A 14,082-nucleotide genomic window follows, 5' to 3' on the forward strand; every position below is an offset into this window, starting at 1 on the left:
TGCAGACTAAAAGATAATTGGTTAAATCTCAGCCCAGTTCTGAGAGTTGCAGCCCATTAAATATTGTCATGCTGTTCCCGTTTTATCATGCATCATCAGGGTAGCTCTTGCCCTTTCTTCAAATAAAGGCCATATTCATCTCAAACCGCTGCAGGACAGTTCCTTTGAACAATGCATCTGGAGGGGTGGGACAGGGGGAATAAAAGAATTAGCACATACACTAAAATCACCTGTAGACTAGATGGCTGGCCTTTTACTGTGAACTAAGCAGGGGAAGGAAATCACTGTATGTCAGTAGCAGAGGTTTGGGAGTGTCTCTCTCCTGCCCCCAAGTCACAGTAAGATCATAGGGTGTTGGAAAAAACTCATGAATATTTATCATAGATAAATATATAAGCCGCTACAGTTAAATACAGAAGATTTTTTGCCAGTTAAACTGGACAAATAACAGCTCCAGCTACCCCCTCTGTATTCACGTTATTTTCTTCCTCTCTATTTCTAACATTTCAGTTGCTTCTTACCAGCATGTTGCAAAATGCTATCCCATCATAATTCAGCATTGAAGAATTTAATAGCTATTCACAGGACGTTAAGGTGGCACGGTTAAAGTAAAACATGACAAACTTGGGAGCTGAGGTCTGAAAAAAGGAACACCAGCTCAAGGGATGGGTTTAAGGGTTTCAAATATTTGCAACAAAGCAGCTCATTGAGCTTAAGGAGAGTCAGGAAAAAAGTAGCTGAAACAGGACAAGTGGGTTTATAAAATAAATCTAAGGAACATATCCAGACAACAGATTTTGAGTATAGTATTGTTTTAATTTACACATCTTTTAAAAAAAAGAAAAAAGGATGAAAACCAGATTTTTTCTTTTTAGTTAGGCACCCTCTAACCATCCAAAAAGTAAATAATCACTTTGATCAGAATGAGACTTTGCCCAGGTCTCTGTTGGGCTGATACAATTATCAGAGCAGTTACCTGAGGAACTGTTTCCAATATATTTGGAATGTATACTATTTTTAACCTTAACGAAGATCAGATCTATGCAGCCACAAGAACACCAGTAAGGCACAGTAATGGGGAAAACAAGCTTTTGGCAAAAATGCGTGCTCAAATCTGTCTTTATTCAGCCAAGCTGAACAAGAGAAATCTTCTACCTTGTTTTGAGTAAAAAATTAATTTTGATCCAGTTTGCAAAGACTGAGACATGCACATTAGGTCCACCCTAAACACACAAACACAGCATTTTTAGAAATATCAATAATATGTATGTGTGCTCCTACTACAGGTCTGGACTTGTTGAGAATGGGCCTGGTGCACATGACTGCTTAATAGGACAAGTTCCACACTCAGAGGGAAGACAGACACAATTGTTCCTACAAGAGACAAATAAGTGTCTCTGGTGCTTAAACTAGAATGCCAGGTCTCTAAGGCATACTTCTTTCTACCAGAATGCAAGTGGGCTTTTTGCAAGTTGTTTTAAACATTCAAGAGTCAGATGTATCCTTTGATGCAAGCAGTCTCCTATTAGTCAGTCATCAAGGTACTGAATAGCCAGCAAAGGGCTCTTACAGCTAGAACAAATTCCAACCAAAGAGTAGGATGTCTGTGCTGAGAACAAAGATGAGCCCAACAGAAGAGCAACTCAACGTAATCTGCTGAGTATGACTTTACGTGAGATGACAGATGATACCTTAAGGACTGACAGATCAAAGAACTTCTTATGAAAAGCTTTAGAAGTGGGATTCAGTTTATGGTGCAACATTGCTGAAGTCTTAGGTACAAAGACAGAGGTTACTGCTGTAGTCAAAAAGAAACTTAACAGCTACCTTCTAAATGTTTCATTAAACTTGCAGGAAACAGGCAACCAGAGAAGAGAAGATAAATAGGGAGACACCCCCCTGTCAATTCTTTAGAAGCCACAAACTTTCACAGCTATTGATACAAGCAAATGATGACTATATAATGTATATGTAACGTAATATACGTAATCAGGTAACGTAATATACGTAATCAGGTAACGTAATATACGTAATCAGGTAACGTAATATACGTAATCAGGTAACGTAATATACGTAATCAGGTAACGTAATATACGTAATCAGGAGTTTTAAGCTGCTCCACTTTGACACCAGAAGTTATTTGCTGTTCCACAGCTGAGCATAAACCAAGTTTTACCCCTGCCTCACAAAAAGAGTTCAGTATTGAATGGAAGTCCCACCACCAGGTCCCAGCGCAGTACTGTAACCACTAAATCCCACATGGAAATCTGACCAGTCTGGGGCTCTGCAGTCAGCACCCATATTCCAAGAGTGTGGCAAGCAGAAATTTTTTGAACCCGACAGAAGGAAAAGTTTAATCTGTGTAGCCAGAAACACAGTCTTAGATATCCAAACAGGGCCAGGGTTTTAACTAACTTGCTGTCAGCAGGAAGTTGAGCATACTGTCTTGCACTTCGACAGAGAAGCCCTGCACTATCTTGACTTAAAAAAGCAGACAACATTATGTCAGTGTCATGGTCCAACGCCTCCTGGAATTAACTGCAGGTTATAATAGTTTTTACCCCTATGCCATTCATAATTGAGGACCATGGTCTATCCCTAAGCATTCCCATAAGCTTGCTCAGAATCAGACTCACAACTACTCAAAGACAGCTAACACCTAAAAAAACCCACCAAACCAGGGCAACACACCAATTTTTACTAGTGCTTAATTTACTGCATGTGAAGAATTGGCAAGATAGCCCATTTGAGTGAAAGCATTTAGGAAGTACTGAGAAATTACAAATGCACAGATCTAATTTTTCAAATCACTTGGCTTGTTGTGAAGCAAGGAAAAAAGACAGAATTCAAGAGTAAGCACATAAAAAAAGCTGTAAAAATAAAAATTAGCTATGTGTAGGAGATCACCTTAAAAATAACTACACCAGCAGCACAATTAATAGGTTCACTGGTCCGTATAATATTTTTCATTTGTAGTTTGTATCTTTCTCAGTCAGTGAAAGCTTCCAATGGCAAATGAAGCGCCACAACTATTAAACCTCACAGATTTCCCCCCAAAAAAATTTTGCTAAAGAATACTGAAATCCCAGGATCGCTTTCTGGCAAAAGAGCTAGTTCTCATCTGTGTTCACTTGGTCCAAAAGATATGCAGCTGTTTCATCTCACATACTTCTTAATGCACTATGTATTAACATGCAAGGAGAAAAATAGCTTGAAAGACTTGGAGTGAGATGTACTTGGGTCTGTGAACCTGTTGATCTAAATCTGAAACCGAGAGTTCTCAGCTGCCTGATGGCTAGGGTTATGCCAATATCTCTGTGCCTCATGAATTGAGGACCCTTAGAAAGCAGCTGTATTTGCTCCTAGATATATCTTACATCCCTCCACAGACCAGTGGATCTTACCTGCCTTTGGGCCTGCAGTCAGTAAATATTGCACATCTTTAAAAAATGTTTCATCTTGTACAATTGAGTATCATACTAAATTTCAAAACTACTGCTCTAAGCAGGCTATTCAACACAAGCTCTGTTTTTATTCCAGTAGATTAACTCTCCAACACACAAGAGACATTAAGACACAAAACTGAGTTAATTCTATGGTCAAAACAGCAGGAAGACATCAGTCACTTTTGGGAAGTTTCATGCTATCTATTTCATAGAGTCCCACATAATATTTGAATACATTTATGTTCACGTTTTACTTGTCTTAGCTAAAAGAAAAGACTTTAAGTAACCACAGTGAACTAATCAAACCTTCCTCCCTGCCCCCCATGGGGTAATGAAGAATCACTCTAATATGCTAGGATAAAGGTGACACTCTCCTGGGCTGAATGTTGGTTCATTGAGAGCCTGAAGAGCCCACAAATGGACTAGGAAAAGTTTCATACTTAAAGAAAAAAATGCAAACTATAATTAGACAAATTTATCAGTCTGGCAAAATTGGTTTGGTATAGTCTTCGCTCACACTCTGCATACCTCTACAGTTAAGGCACTCCTCAGGTATATTCCTAAAGAAAATAAACTATCACTACTCAATTTCTACTTTAAAGATACTGAAGTAATAATGTGAAGGTGAGCAGATCCTGCATTAAGTACAAAAAGGCCAATTATAACTAGTTACACTGACAAGAACTGTAATTGCACCATCTTAAGTGATCGCTCTGTTCTCACCTCCTGTTTTTAAAACTGTGGTCTGCAGATCTCAGGGATCTAGGAAAAGTGTCACCAAAGAAAAGCAAGCTTCTTGTCAGATGTGATTTCATTATAAGGGTGCCTGCACCCACTAGAAAAAAAGTATTTAAACCTTCTACATTAAAGCAGATTCAAATCCACTTACCTAGACAAATCCAGGCACTGCTTAATTAGGACTACAACTACCAGAAGCAGTGGCAGGAAAAACCCTGTAAGATTTACAAAGTCATGATCCATGGGAAGATCATAGCACAATTCATTGCTGGAAGCTAGCAGGGCACAGGAAGGAAGGGAAGGAGGCACAAGGCAGATTCTCAGAAGTCTCAGACATGAAGTTCTTGTTTCTGTTGTTTCTTTGTAGGGTTTGGAACAGGTCAGTAAAGTCTTACTATTCAAGTCTGAACACTTTGCTTGTACATCCTTTTCTCTAATACTCTCTGTAAAAACAGGGAGAATAAAAGCCAACACGAACCAAATCTTTCCATCAATGCAACAGTAACATGCACAGTAGCATTTCAGCCAGAAACAGAGAGCCTACAGAAGATTTGGAAGCCTCAGTTTTTCCAGAGTGGACACACAGGACTGGACTTTTGTCAAAACACCTGTGGTTCTTTTTGCCAGACAAATGAAACAAAGATTAAAGGCGGCTAAATTTGTTCCCAGAAAGATTTTACGGAAAAAAATGTATATATATTTACTAGCACACCACACACTAGAGATTCCAAGTACCCTGGAGATTATGTCAAGAGCAGTGCATCCTTAGAAGTGGGATAGAAGCCATTTTTGATACTTAGAGGTACTGCAAGAGGTAGTTAGTTGCAGAGTTGTGACATAATTGGTCACAAGTGGTATTCTGCAGGTGTCAGTACTAGGGCCACTTCTGTTTAACATTTATCAATGATCTTGACAAAGGGACAGAACACACCCTCAGTAAGTTTGTAGACGACATCAATCTAGGTGGGAGTGTTGATCTGCTTGAGAGTAGGGAAGCTCTACAGAGGGACTTGGACAGGCTGGATCAATGGGCCGAGGCCAACTGTGTGAGCTTCAACAAGGCAGAGCGCTGGGTCCTGCACTTGGGCCACAACTCCATGCAGCACTACAGGCTCGGGGAACAGTGGCTGGAAAGCTGCCCAGTAGAAGAGGACCTGGGAGTGCTGGGTGACAAGCATCTGAATATGAGCCAGCAGTGTGCCCAGGTGGCCAAAAAAAGCCAATGGCATCCTGGCCTGTATTAGGAATAGTGTGGCCAGCAGGAGTAGGGAGGTGATTCTGCCCCTGTACTCAGCATTGGTGAGGCCACACCTTGAGTACTGTATTGAGGTGCCCAAAACTGAACACAAGAAAGACATTGAGGTGCTGGAGAGAGTGCAGAGATGGGCAACAAAGCTGGTTATAAGACTTACTCTCTAGGCTTTTCAAGAGCAGCTGAGGGAACTGGGGCTATTTAGTCTTAAGAAAAGGAGGCTGAGGGGAGACCTTATTGCTCTCTACACCTACCTGAGAGGACACTGTAGAGAGGCTGCCCAGGGAGGTGGTTGAGTCACCAACCCTTCATGTGTTTAAAGGTCATTTACATGTGGTGCTTGGAGATATGGTTTAGGGGTGTACTTGGCAGAGCAGGGTTGATGGTTGGACCCTATGATCTCAAAGGTCTTTTCCAACCTGAATGATTCTATAACTTACATCACGCTGTTTTAATACACAACTGAGCATTATCTGTACTCAGTGAAAAGCTAAGCCAGAGCTTAAGGTTCACATATCTTTCATTCCACAAATAAAAAGCTTCTATTTCAATAGAAAGTCATGTTTGCTCATGCAGAATGAGCTGAAAGAGGTTCATCTTCATCCCAGTTTGTGTGAACACATGTGGCAGAGACTTAAGGCTGAAGAGTTCACTGTTGGCATTTGGAGACTCTGTGTAAATCTTCCGGTGCTTAAGTCCTGTCAAAACCTTGCATCAAAGCTGTTGCCTGTGCTACGCTTTCAAATACCAGATAGACAAGTGATAAGTGTCACACAACAAGTTCCTGATATTCAAGTGGCTTGAAAATTAGTTTCTGAAGCTGTCAGCTTTTCAAGGTGTAATGTGCTGGTCTTTGTTGTTCAAGAACAAAGCGAAGATGAACAAATGATCTTTTTTACTTTTTCATGCTAAGAAGTTTTGTGGGTTTGGTGGTTTTTTTGTGTGTGGTTTTTTTGTTTTTGTTTTTAATCTTTCTAAACTCCAGTACATTCAAGATTAGGACTTCTTTTGAAATCCCTGTGTCTTTCCACAGGTTACCTTAATTCTGTAAGCTTCAAGAGCAAATACTGAGAGCTGCAGTGATTAAGCTGAACTTGTTTATGCTTCTTTATGCAGCTGGCAAGGAAATTTATGTCATGCAAGACTTCATCCTACCCTGTTACTATATACACACCTATTGACAACATGCATTGGACTCAAATTTTATACACACAAGCCCTAGCACAACAGCAATACTACACCACCTAAAAATCACATTTAGTGTCTGAGACACTAATAGCTTGCAGGGTTATTCATAGACTAACAGATTCTTTAACACCCCTATACACAAATGCCAAAAGCTTCAGGAGGCGTAACTGTACGGAAGATCCAAATGGAAATATTTCTAAGACTCTTTTTCAATTAAAAAGTATACCAAGGATTAGTGCTTTCATCCAGAATGGAAAAAATAAAAAAACCACCACTCCCCAAATCTCAGCCTGTGTCTATATCATTTGTGAAGGTAGAAGAGATTGGACTGAAACACCTTCTGCTAGCAACTGCTGTAGTAAAAGAGACAAAAAACACAGCTGTAGCTCAGCATCACCTCATCTAGCTCAGTATCTCAGATCTGACAGTAGCTGTAACATGCCAACAGGAAAGTGTAAGAATAGGATAAGCATTTTTTGTTACTGCCCTAGTAGCCTCCAATACTTCAGCTACCTATGACTCAGATATCCTCAGAAAAAGCTTAGGACAAAGCAAAATGGAAAGCAAACACCTACCTGGAAAAGGGTGAAGTAAGTATAGCACAGCATATGTTTAATATCCACCCCCTCACTTCAAATAAATCACATTATTAGCTTTGCTTCATATTTATTCAACATATACCCTGGAAGTTGCAGCTGTAGCTAATGTCACAGCTAAAATAACATTCCACATCTACTTACACTGCATCACAGGAGGCGCCATGGAAAAGCAGCAGCTCAACAATGCTCACATGCCCATTCCTGGCAGCATCATGAAGCGGCGAGTCGTTCTGGTACCCCGTAGTATTCACTAACGCTTTGTATTGTAGCAACAGCTCCACCACTTCTTTGTGCCCATGATTACATGCCTCATGCTAGTTGGGTAAATTCATGAGAGGAAACTCAAATGAAAGAATTCAGAGAAAGGACTTCTGCCACACCAGTTTCATTTTCAAACACCTCAATAGATGGTCGGGGAAGACAATGTGAGGATACTGCATTAAATTCCTGATATGAATTAGCCTTGGAACTTGGTACTAATGGAAAGCACAGAGAAGTACTGAACAAGGGCCAATTGTGTGCAAATTAGACTACAGGGAACAAAGCCTCCCAGATTACAGACTCGTGAAGAATATTCTTCAGGAGAGGAAGAAGTCATGGTTGAAAAGAACCTTTTATTTATTTTCTGTAATTCAAGTGAGCAATTTTTTCATTCAACTTCATTGAATTTTCATTTACCATTCCAATATGGTAAAAAACCACTGAGAACTCAAAATATACACATTGTCTGCAATTGATAATGTTCTAGCTATCATAGTTATATTTTCTACATTTGCAGAATCAGAGCCTGATAGATTTCTTGGCATGCCCTGCCCCAGCGAAGGAGAGTTGGATTTGGGCAGGTCAGTAGTTGCTAATAAGCTCTTTATCATGATTTCTTCACTTTACATAATTCATTGCCACCTAATGCATGTAAAGAGAACTAAAATACAGGAGAGGAAAGGAGGGACAAAATAAAATCTGATCAGAAGACAAATGACAAGAAAAAAAAAGTACTCAATACTTACCAGTGGTGTCCAGCCAGCATTATCTTTGACATTGGGATCTGCCCCATTTTTCAGCAGCTGTTCAACGGCTGCTAAGTCACCCTACATTGGAAAAAAATTATTAAAAAGTAATGAAGAAGATACAGAGACAAGAAAAATTTAATCGATGGATAATTATAAATTTATCTGCAATAAAAATGTAACGATACAAGTATGCCATTTACATATTGTCAGGATAACAAAAACTCAACTGGTTTGGAGACTACAGTTTATCATTGCTGTTCATTTAGAAGCACCTACACGTTTTACACAAATAGATATTTTTATATTAAAACTATGCATGTAACAGACTTAACTCAGAATGAACACGTTTTTACTGATTGCAATCTGTCCACTAGAGTCAACTGCAAGGATTAAAACCAAGATCATCTATTCAGAAACTCCTTGTCCTTCAGACTAGATTTTTTTCAAACTAATCTCAATAACTGGCTAGAAGCATGCGTAGATGAAATAGATTAATAAGCCTGACAAGCTTCTATAAATTGTTTTCCCACAAGTCAAAAGGAAAAGGGAAAGTGTTTTATTTAACACTGCAATTACTACCCATGTTGAATCTCGCTGGCAATTTCTGACAGTTATTCTACCAAATTAGTTTTCATTTGCTTTTTGTAAGAACATTATATAGTCAGTTCGTACTGTAAGCAAGGAAATATATGTGGAAAAGGGCGCAAACTGACGCAGAGACTATGGGAAGAGGAAAGAGGCCGAGTAGAATCAAGGTGAAGGAAACAACTGGACAGAATTTGTGAGTAAGGTTTTTGACACTTAAAAGGCAAGTATAAGAGGGAAAGTTGGAAAGATTGTAGCATACGCAGATACCACTATGAACAGGCAAGGAGAATCCTCCTGTGGAAGCAGAGGCAAAGAAACTTCTGCAGTGCAGGTCATCCTAAAAGCAGGTGGGAAAAGTAACCCAAAGAGACTAAAAACCAGACAGACTCTGACCCCCTTCTCCTTTCACAGCACTGTCAGCACCCCAGCACGTTGGTACCTAAAACTCACTTTGTGCCACATCAGCCAGTTTCTGCTTCTGGCATTAATCACTACAAAGCAGCAATTGCAAAGGCCTGTCCTACTTGAAGAGGCACTATGAATTCTGTTCCAAAATTTTTGCTGCAATGCTGGGAACCCTCTGTAATAAGTAACATATTGTGCTTTGTTCATTAAACCTGTATGGGAAGGTATGGATGGAAGATTTATGTGCCCGCAAGGCTTGATAGCCCAACCGAAGGACATCTGGCAAAGCAAACAGGACCCGCAGCTGAGGGGGTTGAGTAATCACATTCTTGCATAAGTTCACCCACAGGGCAACAAGGTAGACCTTCAGCCTTCATCCTTACGACCACCAGGAGGCAGAGAAAGACCCCCTAGCATAAGAAGGAACATGGGCAGAGTATCGACCTGATTGCGACATCGCGAATACAGGAAATGAGACTGTATATAATGTGCTTACACGAGACAGGAAGTCGCAAGCCGTTGGCGGAGCGCAGACTCCCCGGCCGCCCAGCGCTGCCTTTGCTCTTGTTCGCTTGCTAATATAATAAAATTCGCATTGGATTTTGACACTTTAAATTGTCCGTGTCTCTACCTATCACACTCCACAGCTGCAGGTACACAACTAACATGGTCAGGCTGTCTGGCACCTCTCTGCATCAGGTACCACCTCTCAGGCCAAAGCAAAGATTTACCTGCACTATTACAGATTAGGAGCAGTTACCCACCACTTCTCAGCTGATGGGGTAACAGGGAAGGAGGAGATTGACAATGTCATCTAATGACCAAAACTACCCAAACAATGCAAGCTTTTTTAAAGGCTAGCAGGCATCAAGTTTCTGCATGGCTTGCCACCAACACCCCAATTATTTTTACTTTAGGTTTCAGGGTTTTTGGGGGGCATGTGTGTTTACTTGTTTGGTTTTTGGTTTGTTTTTCATGACCCACCACCAAACATTTCAATATGACCACTAACTTTCCCTAGACCAGGGTATCACGGCCCCCAATATAAACTGTATCTAGCTCTTGTCCCTGGCCAAACTTGCAACATATAAATATTAGGACATGAAGGACAGAAAAGAATTTTAACCCATGATATACAGAAAGTTCCGTGCCCTTAAATAGTGGCAAGTCAAGGAATTCCTGTTAACTCCATAGCATACCTTAGAAAAGTAAGAGAATATTAAATTAAGCTTTAAATACAACAAAAAGAAACAATCCCACTTTTTATTATCAAGTAACACTTTGGAAAAGCAAAATAGCTCTAATCTTCACTCTTTAGTTAGAGAAAATATTAAGACAGACTCTGCTCAACAGAAAAATCCAGCAAGCAACAACTGGAAACTCAAAATTCACCAAAAAAATGCTGAGAATCACTGGCTTTACAACAGTCAAGTAAATTAACACAGAGGAATCTCACAGTATACTCACAACCTACATGTCCCAGCAAAATGTTAGCTTTCAAAGCAATTAAAGAATACACTGCTGTTAGCATACTTTAAGGTTGCAAGGTACTAGACAGTGCTCAGCATTAGATCTTTTTCTACAGAGAGAAGATACAATTATCTATAATGAGTGAGATCTGAGCTTATCATTTAAAGTTAAGTTTGCAAACGTGTACAGCAAGGGTTTGACATTTCAGGAGTACTCTTTTAGAGCAGTAAGCATAGCTAATAATTTGTGTGGGCATTAGGTAGTATCACAGCTTTTCAGAGCAGTTATGTGAACATTGATTTGTAAAATGTTGCTGCAGTTTTACCAAAGGAAAAGTTGCTGGTATGGACGCCAGTACTGACATCCACAGAACTAAATCCAGGTCTAAATCAAAATTAGAAAATTAGTGTTTTGCTGTTTACAGAAGAAAAATATCATCATCACCTCAGCTGTAAAGGGAATCTGCTCCCTGCAACCAGCACTTCGCAATGAGAGGGACAGAAAGGGAAGGGAAGCTGTCATGCCAGTTGTACTGTGCAATGACTGGATGGGTACTGTCAATCAGGATTACAAGTTTGTAGCTAGGAGAACATGCCTTTTGTCCCCTCAGAGGATCTTCAGTCAGTTACTATTCTGAATATTTAGTTGAAAAGAAAAAGGAGGAAAAAAATTCCAAGCAGCAGATCCTTAGCAGATGTATTAGGGTCCCTCCTGCAAAGAGGACCACCATCATCTGAGAGTGATCCAAAAGTAAAAAAAGTACAGTTAACACATTGATCAGTTCTATCAGAGCTGAAGGAATCACCCATACCTTTAAAAGTTAATAAATGTTTTGCTCAACTATAGTCAAGAAAGGTTAAGTACCTGCTAGGGGCAAGTCCTAGCCAGAAATATCTATATATCACGTCTTTCAGAAGAGACTGCAGCTATACCCACCTATTGCTTTGAGATTAATTAACAAGCATGCTTCATAAGGTTGTGCTTTGATTAGTATTGAAACAGACTTAGTACATTTAACTCCTTGAGTTTACTTGATCCAACAATGCTCGCATAAAAATCACTAGTCCCAAATACAGTCATACCCAAACCAGATGATATGAAGACGGGCCTTTACACCTTGTCTTAGCAGACTGCAGCAACAGCAGACTGAAAACATAACTGGAGATACTACTTGTTTAGAAACAAGAGAACAGGACAAACCCCGGGTAGAAAAATGCTAATATTAACAATTCACAGGGAAGTGTTTATTTTTAAATCTCATTTTCAAGGAAGGATTACAACCAGCTTCTGAAGAGGCAGACAGTACTGCAGAATGTAAAATTATCTGTTTGGAAGAAATAAAGCAAAGGACATTTTAAGCTCATAACAAAGCTTATGTATAGTGGCAACACAATAACGCAATAGGTTTGCTCTTCCTCTGCTACAGTTGAAGGGAGCTCTGAAAACCACAGAAGCAAGAAAGGCATTGGGGCCATCTCTTGGCAGATCAAGATGACAGCATTAGCTTACACAGAGAAGGGTATTTACACAGCTTTAAAAACACTTCCCTCCCAATGAAAATTTAGTTCCTGCAGGGGCAGATGGCATGAGACCAGAAAACCATTCTCAGTTGGCTTAGCCAAGGTTTTTGGTTGGGTGGGGTTTTTTTTGCTGTTTTGTTTGGGGGTAGGGGGTTGGTTTTTTTTCTTTCACCTCAAGTCACTTGTGTCATGACATTAACGCAGACAGTTAAGAACTGCAAGTTTCCTCTCAGCCCTATTTTATAAGTTTTATTTTCCATTTTACCCTTTACTGCTTCCATAAACCATAGATATTTTCCACCCAAAAGTCACATTTAAATTAATGAAAACATACTCTACCAGTTCAAAAGAGAGATCCAAAGAATTAGGGCAGCACATGAAAGTGAAGCTAAAACCCTGTACCACTTCAACCAAACACTTCTCCCTTTATTTGCAAAGGTAACCAAGTGCCTTCAATCTTTAGGTCAAATAAATGTACTCCCTTTCAAACCCAAATACGTTTGCTTGTTTAAGTTACTGCAGGAGGTGGGGAAGAGGAAAACTTAACTACAACCCATAAGAGCTCAGAGGGTAAATACGAATTTCAGAGTGCTTACAGTAACTGTGAATGCTCCAACCAACTCTTTCCAAGAATCAGCAAGCTTCTCGCCTCAAATTTCTCCAAACTAATTCCCTACCCAGCAGACCATTTATTAACTAAGTAGCTATGCTTAACCTTTAACAAGAAAACATTCAAGAAGTTTAACCCACCTCAGAAATAAGAGGAGTAACAAGCAAGCATTACTGAAAAAGAAATAGCAATTTGTTTCTAAGCTTTCAAATCAGCCCTTCGAAAGACAGATTGCTTTGACTCATAGCCAATTTTCATACTCTGCATTTGAAACCATTACACTGCTCCATATTTGTCTTAAGCTACCTGCTGGATACTACCCATAATCGGGAGGCAGCTTACCATTCTTATACCCCTTGACTTTAACATTAAAGAGTCAAACTACCACTTCAAAGCAGTCTCAGGTGCTACACCTGCATCTGAGTCATCCTGCTAATTTCTGCCAGACCTCATTTCTCCAGTGAAATGAGTATTATACACACGGCTATGTCACTTGCCAGACAATCATGAGGTCTGGACAAGAAGACCTTGGACCATTCACTGTGAAGCAGCTGGCAGGAATGGTGCCATGCCTCCATTGCCTTTTGCTCAGGGGAGGTTGGGAGTGTCCGACTGCGCAGCAGCACAACTCCCCTCTTGTACATAAAGGCTAAAGAGGAAATGCAGGAGGAGAGATGTTGCTCTCATCTGCATGTGTGATCGAACACTCAACCATGATACACAACGATCTGGTACCAAAAGCTAGGAACTGCACAGCTGACTAGGTCAGACACCTGAAAAAAGAACTCAAAGGTATTCTGATGTTGGCCATCACATGCTCACAAAACCACAAAAATATTCTTTCACTCTCCTTTCTAATGTATCATTAACTGGTAACAAAGCAATAAAAAGGAAAAACAGTCTCACTGGGTCAGAAGGAGTTATCTAGTAACTATTATGGTGTTAAGTATAAGAAATTTGAACAGCCCAGCACAGCAGGCTAGCCATGGGTGAAGACTTCATGAAGGCCCTCCTAGTCAACTGTCAAAACTAAAGGGTCCCTGGAACAAGAGGTAACCAAAACTGGTCCCAATGCTCCTCCTTCCTTCAGGCTAAGTAGACGGTCTGCATAGATGCAATTTCTTCTTTCCTCAGAACAGAGAACTCTAATTGCTTCTAACTTGAAGCACAAAAAAAAAAAATCAAAGCCTTCTCCCAGCTATCCCCTATCCACTCCTTTGTAACAGTGCAGCTGTTGCCATGGTCCTCTTTACCCT

General features: G+C 40.1%; 1 protein-coding gene across 1 annotated transcript in view; it reads right to left on the minus strand.

The window, feature by feature from the left end:
• The window catches only part of BARD1 (BRCA1 associated RING domain 1), a 45,655-nt gene that overhangs the window by 15,781 nt on the left and 15,792 nt on the right, over positions 1-14,082 (minus strand). The window contains exons 5-6 of the mRNA XM_086465615.1: positions 8,231-8,311; positions 7,365-7,537 (exon numbers count right to left, since the gene is read on the minus strand). Coding sequence (XP_086321741.1) covers positions 7,365-7,537; positions 8,231-8,311 — 254 coding nt within the window. The remainder of the gene's footprint in view (positions 1-7,364; positions 7,538-8,230; positions 8,312-14,082) is intronic.

The sequence above is a fragment of the Leptosomus discolor genome, chromosome 5 (assembly GCF_034619465.1).
Source record: "Leptosomus discolor isolate bLepDis1 chromosome 5, bLepDis1.hap2, whole genome shotgun sequence".
Taxonomy (NCBI): domain Eukaryota; kingdom Metazoa; phylum Chordata; class Aves; order Leptosomiformes; family Leptosomidae; genus Leptosomus; species Leptosomus discolor.